Source organism: Citrus sinensis, chromosome 7, assembly GCF_022201045.2.
Source record: "Citrus sinensis cultivar Valencia sweet orange chromosome 7, DVS_A1.0, whole genome shotgun sequence".
In the NCBI taxonomy this organism is placed as follows: Eukaryota; Viridiplantae; Streptophyta; class Magnoliopsida; order Sapindales; family Rutaceae; genus Citrus; species Citrus sinensis.
The window spans coordinates 13,035,114-13,050,452 of NC_068562.1; the positions used below are offsets into that span (position 1 = coordinate 13,035,114).

Below are 15,339 nucleotides of genomic sequence, written 5' to 3' on the forward strand. Positions count from 1 at the left end.
AATTGATATATTTAAGCCACTAAAATTTAATTGTTGGCATAATAAAATAAATAAATGTTTCAAGATTTATAATTAATTATTATTAATGGTTACATATTATTGAATTTAAATGGAAAGAGAAAGAGACATGTAATCTTTTATAATCTAATAATTATTTTTATTTTTAATATTTTATAATGTAATTATTTTTTTAATATCAACCAATTTATTAGATAATAGAGAATACAAGAAGATGAGAAATAGTGATGTCATATCACCTCCTCTAGTCCCAACTTTATATATATATATAAAATTACTTTCTTCAGCCTTACCCATCAAATCCTGGATTGAAGTGGTTGAAGAACATGGCTCCCAATACAAATCTATTTCTTCTGATGACCAAGTAAAGCAATGGATGAATTCCATTACAAAATCTCCTAAGCTCATGCTCGCCCTCCAAAACCTTTCTCAAAGCCAAATTTCTCCTAAAAAAGAAATTGAAATTTCAAAGCCCTCTTCCCAAAATGTTGTTGTCTCTGCTGAAAGCTCATCTTCCCAAATTGTGCTTTCTCAGCCAACACCTTCAAAGAAAACCTCCGATTGGTTTGATAAAACCCATTTTCAAAACATTATTTCTATGGAAGATGGATTTTACCATACTGATCCTTTTCAAAGCATTTCAAAGTTTTTCCCCAAAGGCTGGTTTTTCAAACCATGGGATTTAACAAAACCCCAGTCTTATTATCAAAGCATTTTGGAAATAACTGAATCAGTTAAATTCAAACATTTCTTTCTTGACAAAGCCCATCCAGAACCGGCTTATTCCACGGCCACAATCCTAAAAGTTTTGAGCCCAAATCAGTGGGGTGACCTACTCCACAGTTATAAAACCTTCCCTTTAAATTTTGAGACCCGTTTACCACATTGTCGGACCTTCTCCTATTGGGACTACCAACAAGCGTGGTATAACACCTTTTTTATCCAGAACCCTAAAAAATCCCATTCTTGGTTATTTTTCTTCAACACAAAAATAACCGTTCAAAGTCTCCCAAATTGGTTTCATCACTGGTGGAATCTTTTTGGCCCAATTCCACAAATCCTAACACCAAACGCCACAAATTGCCTAAACACCTTCAAAGCCCATTATTTACCTTCTGACTCAGAAAAAAGATTTCCCCCCTTTCTTTGCTTTTGTGCAAATTTCTTCCTACCTTGGGTTTGTTCGTGGAACCTCCGTTTCCATACCCAAGATTCCCAAGTCATTCTTCAAAGAACTTTTAAAGTCAAATGGTGGTCAAAGTTTGATGAACAGTCCAAATTGACCGTTGACATGATCAAGGACTGGCTTTCCTCTAAAGGCCTCCTCCAACCTACCATAACCACCTCTAAAGCCCAACAAACCTTCTTAACCCAGAAATCCAAAGCCCAGTCACTGTTGGCAGGTGCCAAGACTGAAGATGAGTATTTGAAAGCCATGGAACAGCTCCTCGCCTCGCGCTCAAAGTCCTCCGTTGCAGCTTCCTCTGAAGATGAAGACGAAGAGGATGATGATGTCGAAGAGCCTTTCATTTCTCTCGGAGATGACAATGAAGATGACTGTTTCGGCATTTTCTCTCCGATAAAGCATTGTAAATAATTATTTGATTATTTACTTAAAAAAAAAAAAAGAAAAAAAAAAGAGAAAAGTTATTTATTTTCGGGTGGTCCTCTGGACACAAGTGAGAGCGCACATGTCTCTTCACCCGTATCGTACTATTCAAAGCTACGATCCATTTGTTACTGTGCACTTAAAACTCCGCTACAGTGAACAGTGCAGTTTGCCAGATGTTACTGTGCACTTAAAATCCCGCTACAGTGAACAGTTTAAAAGTCTTGTATATAAACCAAGAGGAAGACTAAGACTCCTCAGGTTTTTTCATTTCTCTTCTTCTCTTCCTTCTCTCTAAAACTCTCTCTCTCTCTCTAAAGTCCGAAGAGTTCAAAGAAATTTTCTGCTTACACAATAGTTCTATCACAGAGCTTTGGGTGATCAGACTAGTTCTTTATCTTCAATCTTCCCGTCTTTCAATCTTCCCTTCTGGAAAGATTTGAAAATTTGTAAAAGCCAACCAAAGCAAAGATGTATGTTTAAATTTCAGTTCTTTAAATTTTTTAAAGTTCAATGTAATTTAAATTTTCGCAATTTACTTTAAAGCATTTACTTTTCTGCAATTTAATTTTATGCACATTTAAATTCCAGCAATTTATTTTAAAGCACTTTTCTTTTCAAAGCATGCTTGCAGACTGATCTGTATCAGATCTGCCATATAAATTCTACATTCCTCTGAGGCAAAGAGACCGGATCTCGATCCTCAGTTGTAAATCTTCTCTTCTCCCTCCATTCCTTCAGAGCACCATTTCCGGGATCCGGATCTGGTACTGTGTATGTACCCAAACCTTTAAAAGAACCTAATCTAAATATGATAATAGCCCAATAAAAAGAATCAACCACGTTTAAAGCAACTTAACTTTATTTGGTAAAATAAAGCTGATTTGGTATATCGGCTGGAAACCCGAACGTGCGGACTATTGATCTGTTCTAAGTCAGATCTGGGTCCAAAGGCTTTACTTTGTGTAGCATCGGTCTGGTTTAACAACGCCACGTACCAATTAGTTATAAAAATTTGACCAACCGCGTTCAAATTTGTTTGAACACTGTATGATCTAAAGCAATTCTACTAAGCAATTCTACTTATATTCAAAGCTGGTAATTTATTTTAAAATTTGGAAAAGCCGATCCATTAATTGTTTAATTTGAGTTTTTAATATTGAAATCCAACGAAAACACATCCATCCTTCGATCCTATTTCCTTCTGGTATATATATATATAGATTTTTAATATTTTGTAATGTAATTATTTTTTTAATCTCAACCAATATATTAGATAATAGAGAATAAAAAAAAAGAGAAATAATGATGCCACAAATCTTAAATATTTAATGTTTATAGAGTTTGAAGAAGCCAAAAGGCACTAAACAAAAGATTGAATAATTAAATATGAGATTATGACATTAAAATTAGGCTCTAATGGCATTGTTGAGGGAAGATGAAGGAACATTCCTTCATATATTAATTAATTAATGTATTTTAAGCCACTAAAATTTAATTGTTGGCATAATAAAATAAATGAATATTTCAAGACTTATAATTAATTATTATTAATGGTTACATATTGTTGAATTTAAATAGAAAGAGGAAAAGACATGTAATCATTTATAATATAATAATTATTTTCTATTTTAATATTTTGTAATGTAATTATTTTTTTATTTTTTAATTTCAACCAATTTATTAGATAATAGAGAATATGAAATGATGAGAAATGTTGATGCCACATCACCTCTTGTAGTCCCAACTTTATATATATATATATATATATAGATTAATTCATATATTTTATGCCACTAAAGTTTAATTGCTAGCATAATAAAATAAATAAATGTTTCAAAAGACTTATAATTAATATTATTAATGATTACATATTGTTGAATTTAAATAGAAAGAGAAAAAAATTACAAAGAGCATCCACCAATATTTTAGATATTTTAGATAATAGAAAATGTAAAAAGATGAGGAATGATATATATTAATAAAGTTACTATTTATTAAATGAGTTAAATACAATCAAATTAATTATGAGAAGATGAAAAGTCAAATCTAAAAAAAATCTCTATTTATTAGATAATAGAGAATGTACAAAGAAGCAAAATGGTGATGCCACATCACCTCCTCAAGTCCTAACTTTATATATATATATATATAGATAGATTATTATTAATGATTGCATATTGTTTAATTTAAATAGAAAGAGAAAAAAAGTACAAAGAGTATCCACCAATATTTTAGATATTTTAGATAATAGAAAATATAAAAAGATGAGGAATGATATATTTTAATAAAGTTACTATTTATTAAATGAGTTAAATACAATCAAATTAGTTATGAGAAGATGAAAAGTCAAATCTAAAAAAAAAATTCTCTATTTATTAGATAATAGAGAATTTACAAAGAAGCAAAATAGTGATGCCACATCACCTCCTCAATTCCTAACTTTATATATATATATAAATAGATATAGATATATAGATTTAATCTAGAAGTATTTTAATTATAAAAAATATTTTTAAAAATAAGTTTGACGAATAGTTTAGTGCTTATAATTATTTTCTACTTATAATTAAGTTAATATTTAATAGAAAGAACTAAAATAATAAAAGAAAAAACCTTTGCCCGGCAATTCCTTGTTATTTACATTTTTGGCACTGTCCTTGACAGAGGACTACACCGAGGAATCTCAGGCCGTGGCACACGTGCGGCGGCTTCTCGACATCGTCGCGTGCACCACACGGTTCTCCAAGTCCAGAAACTCCCGATTGCCGCCATCGTCAGAGTCATGTGCCAGAAAGAACGGCAGTAGGCCCCACCCGCCTTCACCAAACTCTGCCGCTCTGTCTGATGGAGCAGCAACAGCAGCAGCAGATAACCGAAGCGGGACCCGCGCCACGTCATCGCCAGTTTCATCGGCGGTTTCTCCGAGTCTGGACATGGCGGCCATTCACCCGACGCCAAAACTCTCCGAGTTTTATGACTTCTTCTCTTTCTCTCACCTCACTCCCCCCATCTTAAGTAAGCCTAATGTTCATTTATTTATTTGTCTTCGTTTTTTACATGGTTGATAAAAAAAAAAGGAAAATGATATAAATATATGTGATTTTTTTGAATATGAAATTTGTTTATTGATTTTAATTTTTAATAATTTTGATTTTGAAGATTTGAGAAAATGTGAACGCAAAGAAGGAGAGAAGCGCGACGGTGATTATTTTGAAATTCAGGTGCCATTTAATATAAAGTTCTGATTATTGTGGTTTGTTGTTGAAGGACTAATTAATGTTATTTTTGCTGATGAATTGGCCAATGAGTGTTAAAGATTTAATAATCATTGTCTGCTAATTAATAAGAATGCATGGATTATTTTCATGTCTTTGTAAGTAATGTGAGTATTTGAAAGTGCGGGAAACTGTATTTTGTGCTTACAGATAAAAATCTGCAATGGAAAGCTTATACAAGTAGTTGCATCAGTAAAAGGGTTCTATACTTTGGGAAAGCAGTTTTTCCAAAGCAACTCCCTGGTGGATCTTCTGCAAAATCTCAGTCGAGCTTTTGCCAATGTGGGTACTCAATAGTTGAATCTACAGATTATTTTTTTCTTTTTTATCTGAATGCATCTTTTTTTCCTCTGTAAATTCAATTAGCTTATCCTTCAATTGTTTTGTTAATAATTATGGTCATTATGCGTGATGCAGGCATATGAATCCCTAATGAAAGCTTTTGTTGAACATAATAAGGTAACAATTTCTGTGCTGACATAGTTTATTACCAATTCAAATGTGATTTTAACTTGATTTTACTGATATAGTATATTCATTATCCTTCTTCAGTTTGGTAATCTTCCCTATGGATTTCGAGCTAATTCATGGCTTGTACCTCCATCTGTTGCTGAGTCTCCATCAAATTTCCCATGCCTACCGGCAGAAGATGAGAATTGGGGTGGCAATGGCGGAGGCCAGGGAAGAGATGGAGAACATGATTTACGACCATGGGCGACGGAATTTGCTATACTGGCTAGGCTTCCTTGCAAAACTGAAGAGGAGAGGGTGGTTAGAGATCAGAAGGCCTTTTTGCTTCATAACCAATTTGTTGATGTCTCAATTTTTAAAGCTGTTGGAGCAATACGCCGTCTCATTGATTCAAATTTACACACTCAAGATACAATCAATGTCCAAAGGGGGGCAATCTTGCATGAAGATCGTGTGGGAGACTTGTCCATTACAGTAAAACGTGATACAGTAGATGCAAGCTTGAAGTCTGAGGTTACTATTAAAGGAAATCAGTCATCCGGTATGTCTGCTGCAGATGTTGCTCAAAGGAATTTACTAAAAGGTGTTACTGCAGATGAGAGTGTAGTTGTTCACGTAAGTCGATTTCTCCTTTACTTCTTATGCTTACGTTCACAGAACACACACATAAAAGACATTCATCAAAGCTGAAATTACTTACGTGGGCGGAATAATATAGCTCTACCTTTGTCAGGGAGTGTTTTTTCAGTCGGATTAAGATGTTTCACTCTGTATCGGATATCTAGCATTTGATGATGGCCTAAAATACCCATCCTCTTCATTCTCTCTTTCTACACATTTATGAATGCACAAGAAAGTCAATTTTAGGTTCTTTCCTAAGAATCACTACTCGTTACAAACCTTATATATCTGGTTTAGCTTCATGAATCTTATGTGCCATTCTGTTTGGTGACTCCCTATTCTGTTGAAATCACTTGATAGCAGGTCTTTCTACTCATTTTATCCATATCCCTCTGATTTTCCGCTTGTAGTTTGCTCCAGCTTAATGTCATCAACCCTTTTTGGGGAAGCCTATTAACCTTGGTTGGGCATGCTTGTATTATATCAACTAGTGATACAATTGCTAAAGTTTTCAGCATGGTAGATCTTGAAATAAAATTTTCTTGAAATATCTAGATTTATCTTCCTTTTCTTTTTCTCTTTCTTTTATTTTAGTTTGAAAGATTTTGTGATAAAGAGAACTGAAACAATATAGTTTTTGGCAGGATACCTCCTCATTGGGTACCGTCATTGTAAGACACTGTGGATACACCGCTGTAGTAAAGGTTGTTGGTGATGTGACGGAGAAGTTTGGCACACAAGATATTGAAATTGAAGATCAACCTGATGGAGGAGCTAATTCTCTTAATATTAACAGGTCTGAAATTGTAACACAATTCTTCCTCTGTCGATTCCTCTTAGCACACAAAGACTAGGAAATCTACAGATAGAGAATGGCTGTAAGATATGAAAAATTATCTTTCAACCACTAACCGTTTTAAGCTATTCTGCAAGATATCTTAGAAATGCTAACTGGTATGAGCTTCTTTGCTTAGTGTCTATCACAGTTGAATTCATGATGCAGAGCATTGTTATTCTCTTTATTTTTACCAAATAGAACAGGATTGAAATGCTGGTGTTGGGGATTCTTAAGAAAGGATAGCACCTGTTCCTTTTTCTTCCTGTTTAGATGGGATCTAATCAGTAGATGTCTGAACTCTTAAGGGGAGTTGATGTCAGATTTCTAAACCAGGTTTTCTTCAAGTGTTAAGTTTATGAATAGGCCAAAGAAAAGAAAGCTGATATCTAGTTAGGGATATGTACTCCTCTTTCAGCATCCTATGGACCAGAAAATGGCTTTTCCTCCATTAAAATAGGTGCGAGATTCTTCACTGTATGGGGATGCTTCACCTCTGCATAGTTGTAGACCACCTAAAAAATAACGAGTGGTTGCAGGAAACATTAAGTCATGGCTTTCACAATAATGGTTGAGTGTTTATAGTTATGTGCCCTGACATTGGTTTGTAATTGTTATATTAACAAAATAACCAACAGACATCGTTGATGATGTTCAAATAAAGGATAAAGGAAAGTATAATTACAGTGGATGCTCAGTTGCTGAAATAGGTCATCAGCTTTTTGGATTGTGCTATTTCAGAAAGTATTTAGACCTTCTTTGGTGGATTCTGCCTTTGTTTCATATACTCTTATATCTTTCTCCATTTAAGTTCTGACAGGGTAAACTATTTATTGCAGCTTAAGGCTTGTACTTCAGAAGTCTTTCAGTGCTGAATCAGCTAGAGGAGACCGGTCACCTCTGTGCAATTTGGATAATTCAGAAGCTCTTAGAAGTCTTGTACGAAGAGTTATTAAACAGAGTTTAGCAAAGCTAGAGCTGGAGCCAACTGCATCAGAAAGATCTATTAGATGGGAACTTGGTTCTTGTTGGGTGCAACATCTACAAAAGCAGGAAACCCTAACAGATACCAAGTCAATGAGGTCTGGCGATGATATTGAGACTGAACATGCTGTCAAAGGTCTTGGGAAGCAATTTAAATTTTTGAAGAAGAGGGAGAACAGACCTAACCTTGTTGGCAGCAATAATGAGGCTAACGAAGATGACAATGGACCGTGCAGCATGAATGTGGGAACTAATGGCAGACAGCAAAGCAATGGCGAGCTCAATTGTGAGATGGAATTGAAAAAACTAATTTCTGAAGAATCCTTCTTGCGATTGAAAGAAACTGGCACTGGCCTTCATTCAAAGGTTTCAAAATCTCAAGTTTGTTTTGCATTTCAACTGTAAAGTTTGCTACTTTTTGTGTTTTCATTATGCTAAATTTGGTTTGTTTTATTTTCATATGGAACTGGTAAAATTAATTTCTTGTGCAGGCAGTGGATGAGCTTATGAAAATGGCATACAAATATTATGATGACATTGCTTTACCAAAGCTGGTACTATTTAATTTATTTAGGGCCTTTGTTGCAGCCAATTTAGACGTGTGGGGATGGTTTATGGACTAATTTCCATTCTTTATTAGGTAACAGACTTTGGATCACTTGAACTTTCTCCGGTTGATGGCCGCACACTGACAGACTTTATGCATTTAAGGGGACTACAAATGCGCTCTTTAGGTCGCGTGGTGAGGAATTTCTCCCTCTCTTTCTCTCTCAGACATGCAACCTATTCACCCGTGGAAATCAGAATAAACAAATGTTGTCTTTCTTTATGTAAACAAAGCCCCTAAGTTATCTTTCTATATGTAAACAATCTCCCCAAGTCTTCCTGGATTGAATTATCAATGTTCCTTTTTGAAAATTGTACTACATGATAGAATTTTTGACATGGTGACCTTTTCCAAGATATTGAATTATTGTCGTCTTTAGATATTACTGTATGTTGTATGACATACAATATTTTGAGAAATTGACATGCTAATACTTGAAAGCCTGGTATTCTTCTTCTGTTGGTTCTAATCCCATTTACAAATTCAGGTTGAACTTGCAGAGAAGCTTCCTCACATACAATCACTTTGTATTCATGAGATGGTTACTCGAGCGTTCAAGCATGTACTTAAAGGAGTCATCGCATCTGTTGACTATTTATCAGACCTATCTGCAGCTATAGCTTCTTCCCTAAATTTCTTATTTGGCTGTTGTGAGATGGAAGATGAGCAAAGCTTGAATGAAGATCATATCCTTAGATTGCAGTGGCTACGAACATTTCTTGGCAGAAGATTTGGTTGGTCCCTGAAAGACGAGTTTCTGCATTTGAGAAAGATTTCAATTCTACGTGGGCTTTGCCATAAGGTAAGGTACTGTCTTTTCGGTTCCTTTGGCAGCGGATTATTTTCAAAGCTTGAATTTTGCTTGTAAACTTTACCCAGGTTGGGTTGGAGTTGGTTCCAAGAGATTATGATATGGAATGCCCAAACCCATTCACGAGAGATGATATTGTCAGCATGGTTCCTGTGTGCAAGGTGAGACTATTTTCTCTCTTAATTGTGTTTTGATTTAGTTTTTACATTCTCAATGAGTCACTCATTTGTAAATTGAATGTAATTGTGCTATTTTTATGGCATTCTACAGCATGTAGGTTGCACTTCAGCTGATGGGCGGACTTTATTAGAGTCATCCAAAATTGCCCTTGATAAAGGAAAACTAGAAGATGCTGTAAATTATGGGACAAAGGTAATAACCCACTCGATCTATACGTAAGAATTACATTATTCTTTTCATAATAAGGCATCTCTTGATCTCATATGATGTATTACTTGCATTGTAAGGCACTGGCAAGGATGATAGCTGTTTGTGGTCCCTACCATCGGACTACTGCAAGTGCTTACAGTCTTCTAGCTGTAGTTCTCTACCATACTGGAGACTTTAATCAGGTACGACAATCTTCAGTTGTATTTCAGTGTTAACTTGGTGATTCTAAGTCGAGTATAATTATAACGTCCTTCTGTACGGAGATTCTCATTCAGTGGGACATTTGATTTGAAACTGTGTTATGGCTAGTTTTTATGGTCTTGTATAAAGATATGCATTAGAAATTATAATTTTCTGGACTTAGGAATTACATGGACAGGCATTAGCATGATTTTGATATCAGATTATATATTTTAACTAAATCAAACACGTTCATAGTTCTTATGTTCTGGCATTTGGTCTAATGGCATCTGCGTCTGAGTGTGAGAGTGGCGTTCGTATGTACTCAAGATATCTTCTTCTTCATTTTAGGCAACTATATATCAGCAGAAGGCATTGGATATTAATGAGAGGGAACTTGGTCTTGACCATCCAGATACAATGAAAAGCTATGGGGATCTTTCAGTTTTCTATTATCGCCTTCAACACATTGAATTGGCTCTTAAGTAAGTAGCACTGCTTGATTTACCAGAGCAACTTTGTGATTTTCATTCTTTAACTGATTAAGGTTTATTTATTTATAAATTAAATTGGAAGTTTCAAAAAATGTGACCTTTGTATTGAATCTGCTTCGAACGAATGCAGTTTTTATCTACCTACTTTAGCTTTCATTTGTCTTTTATTGGCTCTAGCTCCTGATCATACCGTACCATTGGCAGATATGTAAATCGTGCCTTATTCCTTTTGCATTTTACTTGTGGACTTTCACATCCAAACACGGCTGCAACATACATAAATGTGGCTATGATGGAAGAGGGCATGGGAAATGTTCATCTTTCTCTTAGATATTTGCATGAAGCCCTTAAATGCAACCAAAGACTATTAGGAGGTGACCATATACAGGTTTTTCTCTCTCTATTTACGCATGTATACAGACTCTTTAGAATTATAAATCTTTCTGTTAACTCAGAATTTTGTTTGATTTCTTCACGTGACAGACAGCTGCAAGTTATCATGCCATAGCCATAGCTCTTTCTTTGATGGAGGCATATTCACTAAGTGTGCAACATGAGCAAACTACACTTAAGATTCTCCAAGCAAAGCTTGGACTAGAAGATCTGCGTACTCAGGTGACTACATGTAGTCATATTTTAATTGGTTCTGTTGTGCAATTTGGCTAGTTGGCTTCTTTCTTGTCAATCTTTTACAGGTGATATTATGATATAAAACAAATTGTATTGGAGGCATATTTTTGGTGTCAAATATGGATATGACTCATTCATTAATTGTATCGAAATATCAAAATACGGATATGACCCGTTTATTAATCGTGTTGACTTGTTTAATATTAAATACAAACAAATTAAAAATTAATTTTAAAATAACAAATGTGTCAAAAAAATGAGTTATAAATAAGTGAAAATGACATAAGTATGACATGAATAAGTTTATAACATAATGTGAGTATGACATGAGTCATTAATTTAGTGTTTAGTATATATTTTAGTTTTTTTTTTCCAATAATATTAACACATAATAATTGATATTTGTGTTATAAACGTATAATCATATTGAGATGGTCCAAAACAGATACGACATGGTTATTTATCTTGTTGTGTCAACTCATTTATTAATCGTGTCAATATTTGTCAACACGAATATGGGTCATATGTCATATTATGTTGTGTAATCGTGTCGTAATCCATTTTGCCACCTCTAATCTTAACTGTCATAAGAGAATTTCTCAAGTTCCATATTATTGATGGGAAGAGATTTTTGTTATTTTGTTGTATTTTTTTTCGTTTTACAGGATGCTGCTGCATGGCTGGAGTATTTTGAATCAAAAGATCTAGAGCAGCAAGAAGCGGCACGGAATGGAACTCCAAAGCCAGATGCGTCCATTGCGAGTAAAGGTCACCTTAGGTATTAACAGGGTATTCCCACATTACTTATTTCTAAATTGTTGATTATTTCTTGTGGCACCAAGACCTATAATGATCGCTTTTTGCAGTGTGTCAGATCTCCTGGATTACATTAGTCCTGGTCAAGATTCTAAAAGAAGCGAAGCACATAGGAAACAACGACGTGCAAAGGTAGTATATACTTAGTGCCTGTTTAGTATGACTTATCTAATAGTCATAAATTTTTATTTAATCCCATAAGCTGTTATCAATTTTTTTTTTTGTTTAATTGTTTTTTTCGTAGAGCTCTTGAAAATTAAATAAGTTATTTTGCCTCTACTACCAAAAGCTCGAATTTTGTGCTTTTGAGAGTAGAGGTTAAAAAGTTTTTTTTAAATCTTAAAATATCTAAAATATTTTCTACTTATTTGATAATCTTATTTTATTCTTTCCAAAACATAACTTTAAAAAATTTACTTATTAAAGTAATTTTATAATTTTTAATAAAAGCTCTTATTGACAACCAAACAACACAAATTTTTTGGGTAAAAACTTTACTTATAAAATCTTTACTAACAAAAGCTCTACTCAGATAAGATCTATTTGAAAAGCTATGTCAAATGAAGCATTAAGCCTGCTGCTGTTCTCTGTTCCTTTTTTCTTGTGATGTCATCTGAATGGATTCTTAAACTAATTGTAGTTAGGATTTGGTATTTTAGAGTACACTCTGCTGGCTGCATATAGTTTTGGATTTGCTGATGACACGAGTAAACTTGTTGGCCATGCAAAATGCAACTATATATCTGCAGGATAATAGTTCTACTTTTCTGAGTGAACTCTGAAGGCACCAATTATAACATCCATTTCCAGCATAGAATCCCCTGCCCAACAAAAAGAAATCTAACATGCTTATACAGATCGCAGACATGATTGAAACTTCAGAAGTTTCTGATCTATTGATGGCCATAGATTGGGCCAGCTGATAGTTAGTAGGCAATGATGGAGGGTTGCTTGGTCAAGCTGCTAGTTCTTTGGAAATTCAGAGATGATGAGCAGAACGAGTGATAGTTTTTGTTTTCCCCCGTAATCATGAACAGAGTGGGAAGAAACCATTAATTTGAAGTGCAATGGATGGATATGACAGATCTATCATTTTGGCTAGTAGATGGAGTTCTTCCATTCTACTGTTATTTAATGGTTGTTTTTATTGATTCTAGAAAAACATTTTTCGATTTGGCAGTTGGAGTTTTGCCCTTTTTTTTTTTCTCCCCATTTTGTAGGCCTTGGAGAACCAAATAATACTACATATTAGATAGACAGGATTATTATGTGCTAATTTGAAGTATTACCTGGTTGACAATTTAAGACACTAGTAAAGTATTTTGCTATGATTATTTTTTTTTTGAGAATTCCTTGATTCAAAAGGCCGAAGAATTTCATTAGTTTAACATAGTATATATTAGCATAATTTCTCACTGAGTGTTTTTTTCAACATTTCAGGCATGTACATATCAAATTCCCATTATGTTCCACTGAATTCTGCCTCATGTTATGTCCGGATTTGTTGTAATAAATTTTGCTACTGTAAAATTACAAGATGATTGTAACTTAAAATGAACTATTTCTATTTGCTCAATTTTTGACATTTTATATGCATACAAGTTAAAAAGGTTTTGTTTATTTTTATTTTTTTTATTTTTTCAGGTAATGCAGATTAGGGAAAAGATTCATGGAGCACATCATGATATGATGGTGGAAGATGCACTGCCCCATGATGGATTGAAAAAGAGTATGACTATAGTGGAAAGCAAGACCGAGGAAGTAATAGAAGACGGTGTTCAACCTGAAGAGCCAGAGGAGAATGATGATATTACTAGATATGGACCGGCAATTTCAGGTGAGTTTGTGGAAGAAACAAATTCTGATGAGGGGTGGCAAGAAGCCAATCCAAAAGGTAGGTCAGGAAATGCTGCTGTTCGGAAGCTCAACCGGAGGCGACCTGTTCTTACAAAGCTAAATGTCAATGGTTGTGAACATTCAAATCTTAGAGAAAAAGGCAATAGACGGGAAATTGTATCTCCAGCACGGGAAAAAGCTTCAAGGACCACCACCACTGAGTTAACAGGCAAGAAGGATTCAAGTAAATTGCAGGCAAAAGCTTCTGTCTCCGAAGTTTATGCAAGTCCACCAAACCTTACTGCCATGGCTTCCAAGTCGCTGTCTTACAAAGAAGTAGCTGTGGCACCACCAGGTACGGTTCTAAAGCCATTACCAGAGAAACCTGATGAAGAAATTGAAGAAAAAACTGAAACACAGATGTGCAGTAATGCTCCTGAGACATCAAAGGCGGAGTTGAATAACCATTTCTCTCCCGTTGAAGATGCGCCAGTTGATGGTCAGTCTCAAGAAACTCATGGAAGTGTAACTCAATCTGAAACTACTGCTGCAGATACCGAGGAAGTTCCTTCTTCTTCTAATGAGGAAAAGCCCATGGAAACAAATGGGAGTAAGCTTTCTGCCACAGCTGAACCATTCAACCCAGGAGCTGTCTCCATGACTCATCTGCTACACTCTGTAGCAGCCACGAGTATTTATGATCCGAGAACTAGTCAAGGTATGCTTGCAGAACCTGCTGTACCTTCGGCTGCTGCTAGAGTTCCTTGTGGGCCAAGGTCGCCTCTCTATTATAGAAATAATTATTCTTACATTATGAAACATGGATTTCCAAAATACCACTCTTCCATTATGGAAAGAAACCTGTTGGGGCCTTCAAGAATCATGAACCCGCATGCACCCGAGTTTGTGCCAATGAGAGGTTGGCAAATAAATCCTGGATATGCACATTCAACTGTTTCAAATGAGTCAAACTCTTCAAATGACACAAGTGAGGCAGACGATGAGAAACTTGACAAAATGTCCAGTATTCAAGGCGAGGATAATACCTCAAGAAAGAGCAGTACAGAGGCGGAGAAGTCAGAGCTGGCAAGACAGATACTACTTAGCTTCATTGTAAAGTCAGTCCAGCATAATATGGATGCTCCAAGTCATTCTTCAGGCTACGAAAAGAAGATTGGGTATTCAGAAAATTCTTCAGATGCAATTGCAAATGATAGTGCTATCATAAAGATCCTTTATGGAAATGAAAAGGGCAAAACAAACTTGGCATCTCAGTCCAATGATCAAGAACAGCAAAAACCCAAAGAGGAAAACCAAAAAAGTGGGGATGGTGAAGGATTTATAGTTGTCAGAAAACGGAGAAGAAACCGACAGCAGATCACAAATGGGGTAACTGAGATGTACAATCATCAATCCATCTGTGCTTCTGTTCGTTAAAAGAGAGAGCAAAGCAATAAAATGCAAAGGTGCCGTCCTGTTTCTCCCAATTTTATTCGAAAAATTTGTTAGTGAATGTTACCGTTGTAGAGATGGTTAAAGTTTGGAGCAAGTTTTAATCAATACTTGATTGTATCATTTTAGATATCCTCTCTGGATGTTCTAATATAATATTTGTACAAATCGGTTTCTTGTTTTGTTAAGAGATTTTGTTTTGATCAATAAATGATGATAAATTAATTGGGCGATTTTCCTCATCAAGAGATCTGTGATGTTGTTCTATAATGGATTTTAATGTTTTAGACTGAGATTTGTAGTTATG

General features: G+C 34.9%; 2 protein-coding genes across 4 annotated transcripts in view; both read left to right on the forward strand.

Moving 5' to 3' along the window:
* LOC127903677 (protein REDUCED CHLOROPLAST COVERAGE 3-like) overlaps positions 1-15,339 on the forward strand; it is a 63,496-nt gene that overhangs the window by 8,250 nt on the left and 39,907 nt on the right. The gene's annotated exons all lie outside the window — the stretch shown is intronic.
* On the forward strand, positions 4,234-15,278 carry LOC107178905 (protein REDUCED CHLOROPLAST COVERAGE 3-like; the record flags this gene model as incomplete). Its single annotated transcript, XM_052444075.1, has 19 exons — positions 4,234-4,645; positions 4,790-4,851; positions 5,056-5,187; positions 5,323-5,364; positions 5,458-5,991; positions 6,642-6,793; positions 7,672-8,182; positions 8,308-8,370; positions 8,457-8,558; positions 8,911-9,225; positions 9,303-9,395; positions 9,505-9,606; positions 9,702-9,806; positions 10,156-10,289; positions 10,503-10,686; positions 10,782-10,913; positions 11,594-11,706; positions 11,795-11,876; positions 13,389-15,278. Coding segments are annotated over 19 exons (4,899 nt in total), but the record flags the coding sequence as incomplete, so codon positions are not given.